The following is a 5155-nucleotide window of genomic DNA, read 5'->3' as shown; positions in this document are numbered from 1 at the left end:
ATTTATAATTAAGAAATACTTCTAAATAAATAAAAAGGGATTTATAATAAAAAATTACAATATAACTAAAATAAAATTTAAAGAATAGAACAATAGAACTTGACATATAAAAAAAAAAAAAAGATTGCAACTTTACTAAATGAGGTGATCACTTTATATCAAGTTTTCTCTGTAACAGGATTATTATGATGACTCCTATTGCGTTTTGAAAATCTGCCACCCATTTCTCATCTTCTTTCAATAAAACCTACCAAACATGGATATTAGAGTGCACAAAAATAAATTCTATTTTACCATTCGTTCAAAAAAAAAAAAAAAACATTACCTGTGTTAGATAAAAAAAAAAAAAAAACAAGAACCATTTTGCAGATTCCCCTGGTTGCTTTGTTCTATGAGCTTTGCTTAGATGGGAGGGGAGAGCTTCAAATTCGATAGTGAGAGACTTTTGAGGTGTCAGCGTGTAGTGCGAAGGAGGGACTAAAAGGAGTCAGAATCAAGAACCATTTTATACTGGAAGAAAATACTAGTTAACACCGTATATACGGGCAAGGACTTCTGTGTATGGGTTTGACTGTTACAAAAGGTTTGACATTTCCCGTATATACAGTGTTAACTAGTATTTTCTTCCAGTATAAAATGGTTCTTGATTCTGACACCTTTCAGTCCCTCCTTCACACTACACGCTGATACCTCAAAAGTCTCTCACTATCGAATTTGATGCTCCCCTCCTATCTTTGAAAGAAGGTTTTTGTCTTAGGGTATGTTTGGTTGGAAAGGTGAAAAGTGGGAAGATAGAAATTATTTTAATTCATCTCTTTTTTGTTTGATTGAGAGTGAAAAAGTGGAGAGATGGAAAAAATAAATTTGTATAAATTTACTCACACAACATTGTCCACTAAGTCGCCACAAACCACAAGACCGCATGATCTGGGCATACAAACCAAAGGGGCACTTCACTGTCAACAACTCCTATAAAGTGGCGATATCTATAACTCAAACCTCAGGGTTGGCAGAAACATCCCATGACAGCGAGCAGTCTCGGTTTTGGCGCAAGCTTTGGGACCTCCATGTGCCAAACAAGACAAAGCTTTTTGCATGGAGAGCATGCAAAAACATCCTACCTACCAAAGCCAACCTCTACCATAGAGGAGTCATTGACGACCCCACCTGTGAAGCTTGCGCTCTTGCACCAGAGACCGTTGGGCACTTGTTTTGGGATTGCACTATCACTAAAGAAGTATGGAACCTCTCGGACATACCGCTTGATAAAAATGGACTCCACCACAGGGACTTTATGGACTTCCTTTGGCATTTAATTTTCAAGCAACACGTGGACACTAAACTGGTTGAACTAGTCATCATCATGGCATGGAGTGTATGGCTCAGTCAAAACAATGCTCACCTGGGGAAAGCTTGCCAATCTCCGCTTGAAACCACGTTGCGAGCTCGGTCATTGCTGCACGAATACCAATTGGCTCACACTCGGCCCACCCAGCTCAAGGAAGCCATGGATGGTCGTTGGGTCCCACCTACATTCCCATGGTACAAGGTTAACGTGGATGCTGCTGTTTTTTCCCACCTCGGCGTAACTGGAATCGGTGTGATCATACGAGACCATTTTGGATCGGTTATTGCTGCCCTCAGCAAGCGCCTCCCACTTCCTTTGGCTCCTTTAGAGGCAGAAGCTAAAGCACTGGATGAAGCTACGGTTTTTGCATAGGAGATAGGAGTCAAAGATGTGATTTTTTAGACGGATTCTGCTACTATTTGTCATGCTATAGAGAGCCCCACAAATGCCCCAGTTTTTATCTCTACTGTAGTCTTCAGACTTTGCTCCAGATTACGTGAGTTCCGAACATTCCAAGCCTCACACGTAGGACGCCAAGGGAATAAGCCAGCTCATATTTTGGCAACTTTTGCTAAAAATATTGATTCTTTTGTAACATGGATGGAAGAATGTCCACCTTTCCTTACATCTGCTGTTTCTCAGGATGCTATGTTATTTTATTCTTCTTAATGAAATGAAAGTATTTCTTATAAATAAAAAAAACAAAAAAATAAAAAAAGTGAAAAACAACTAAAAAAAAAAAAAGCAATCACCCAATTTATTAAAAAATAAAAATCATGTTTCAAAAAAAATTCTGTTTAGTTAAAAAAAATAAAAAAATTAAAAAAAAAAAAAAAAAAGATCTAGACATGGGCATTTTTTTTCAGGGAGAAAACTTTTTGGTGGGCCTGGAGAGAAAACAGCTAAACTCCACCATTTATTTTCTTTCCTTCTCACCCAACCAAACACACTCAAAAAAGTTTTCCTTCTCATTTTCTCTCTAAAGTTTTTCATCCACCCTATTTCACCTCCAAACAAACACATGAGTGAGTTTGGTTCAACCTTTTGAAATTGGGCTTTTTGAAAAAGTGGGGGTTTCAAAAAGTACGGTATGAAACTGGGCTTTTTTTAAAAACTGAGTGTTTGGTAAAAACTGTTAGAAAATACTTTTTGAAAAAGCTGAGTGTTTGACTAGCACTTATAAAAGTGACGGTTTGAGTTATAAATTACCAAAAAGGACAATATATATATAAGGGAGTTTATTTCATACTTAAATCAACTACTTAATAATACTTACTCAAAAAAAAAAATGCTTAATAATAATAATAATTACAATTTATTGTTAACTAAAATTTGTTATAAAAATATTTTAAAGATAGCATTACTCTAATATATATATATATATATATATATATATATATATATATATATTGTTCATGCCCTTGCCCTATACCACATGTATAACCAACACAAAACTTTTTTTTTTCCATTTTTTTCTCAACCACATCTTCTTCACCTTTTGTCTTCTTTATTTTTCCCTTATTTCTATTTTCCTCCACACACTTTTTCACATTTTGTCTTCTTTCAAGTTTCAACACCTCTCTCTCTCTCTCTCTCTCTCTAATTCTTTTTTCTTTTTTTTTTGAGAATTTCTCTCTCTCGCTAACTTTGTTTCACATATTGCATGCTTAACCCAGTATCCACACTTCAACAAAGAGATTTATGTGAGTCACAGTTTCCTTCTCGTAGTAAGGCTTCGCCTCATGGCTCATCAAGAATCAAGACCCACTTTGGCACCACCAAGGAAAAATAGAGAGATCTTGGCAAACCCAAAGAAAATGAAGAACAAAGAGAGAGAGAGGTGGTTGCCAATCATTGACTGAAGATTGGATCAGAGCAGAGAAAACGAAAGGGAGATACTACATAAGGGAAGATTTTTCTATATTCCGATATTTTTTTGTTTTGCATTTTAAGGAATCTTAATTTGCAAGGGATTGATTTTTTTTTTTTTTTTTTTTCCTTAGCTGATTTGGGAATTTGTTTTAGATTTTTTTGTGTTTGGATTTGAAAATTTGTTATTGAATTGAACCTGGGCTAGACGCTATTTTCTTGTGGTCTTTGTAGCAATTAATTTATGAAAGGGTTTTGGGGCTGCAAATGGTGATCTACCTTGATTTATCAAAGGGTAAAGTTGAGTTTTTAAGAAAACACAATGGGCAATTTGGGAAATAGTTGGCGGCTTTCCAACAGTAATGTTAAAAGCTATTTGGCTTTTGCAAAAGTAGTTGAGAGATGTCCACTGTTAAGGCCTGTTGTTAAGTGTGTTTAACTAACAGTTTTCTGTTTTCTGTTTTCTTGGAAATATGTGTAGGTGAAAAGTGTGTTGAAATACGTGTAATATTGTTTAAAAACTGAAAATATGTGTTTAAACACATGTACCAAATGGCCCCTAAAGTGCTCATCCTTCACATTTCAAAACGCAACTTTTGGAAAAGCAACTCTTAAAACCATTACCAAACGCACATAAATATTTTTTTGGTCTCAAAAATCACGTTTCAACTCTTAAAAGCTGAAATAAACACACACTAAAAAACCGATCGGTTTTTAGTGTAAGTAGAGATTAAATCTCAAATCTTTTATTCAACTATCGTATTCGCTCTTGATGATAACTTTTTATCTTTAGACCAAGATATTAGTCTGTTTTTGATATAGATAAGAATTGAATCTCAAATCTATTATTCAACTATTAGGGCTTTTACTAACTAAGCTGATTGAAACCAATATATATAATTTAAACTAGTGTGTACCAAAGTTTATAACTCAGCATATACAAATTAGTAAAGTGTGTACAAAAGGTTTATAACTCAGCGTATCCAATAATAATTAACACTCATGTTTGATAAGAATTAATTTTATAGTGTCCTCTTCTTTTTATGAAAATTCCACTGATGGGTTAATTTAATTGGGCCGCGCAGGTCCAGAGAGAGCATATCTCTACTTTTTTTTTTTCTTTTTCTTTTTAACGTGCGCAACGTGCTACCAGTTAAAAGATGGTGTGAGAGGGCAACCGACAGATTTTTTTTGTGACAGGCTTTATAGGAATTTTAATGTGACTTTGTGTGTGTTTTTTACTAGTATTCTGACTGATTAATTTTGACTAATATTGGAACTTTCAATTTCTTTCTAAAAATATATGAATTGACCTATCTTTAAAAAAAAAAAAAAAATACAAGTCAAAAAATCTTTCAAGGAACCTAAAAAGTTTAAACAAAATTGTAATATCTCATAAAAAACAATAAAAATTACTAATAGATTATACAAATAATGTACCGTTCTCGTTCCAACTAGTAAACTTGGGAGAACTATCTCAAAAGAACAATCCACTATATCAAGTTGAGATTTATAGTTTAGAATATCAATTCGTAGTAAATTTAACATAGTTACCAAATTAGGCTTTAACTCCATAAACTTCCTTGATCTGAATCTTATTCTCACATGAACCACCTGTTCATGTTTCGATCTTCAGTACCCTTGACAGTTGAAGGCTTGGCAGCAACTTTACTCCACCACTACTAGCAATATGAATTTGATCTCCGGTAGATGCTTGTAGAGTTAAAAGTTTACAAAACCTCACACATCTCACAGGAGTAACTCTCAAGACTTGAAAAATGTGTATTAGGTTTTTCCTTTTATACCTATCAGTGCTGGACTCAAACCCTAAATGTTTTGCAAGTTGTTAGGCTTGATTTAAAAATCTGCAGAATCGCAATTCGATTGGTCGAAGGCCTTTCTCAATTGATCGAGCTCTTCAAATTTTGAATTCTTTTT

At 34.3% G+C, this 5155-nt stretch overlaps 1 protein-coding gene across 1 annotated transcript; it reads left to right on the top strand.

The window, feature by feature from the left end:
* Nucleotides 1–922: 922 nt before the first annotated feature.
* Nucleotides 923–1720, top strand: LOC115989225. The gene has a single exon (XM_031112894.1). The coding sequence runs from the start codon at nt 923–925 to the stop codon at nt 1718–1720; it is 798 nt and encodes a 265-aa protein (XP_030968754.1).
* The last annotated feature ends 3435 nt before the right edge of the window (nt 1721–5155 follow it).

Source organism: Quercus lobata, chromosome 5 (genome assembly GCF_001633185.2).
Source record: "Quercus lobata isolate SW786 chromosome 5, ValleyOak3.0 Primary Assembly, whole genome shotgun sequence".
Taxonomy (NCBI): Eukaryota; Viridiplantae; Streptophyta; class Magnoliopsida; order Fagales; family Fagaceae; genus Quercus; species Quercus lobata.
This window is presented reverse-complemented; position numbering and strand designations above follow the sequence as displayed.

Coding starts and splice junctions, on each gene's coding strand:
- LOC115989225 (XM_031112894.1), top strand. CDS start 923: ATGATCTGGGCATACAAACCAAAGGGGCACTTCACTGTCAACAACTCC.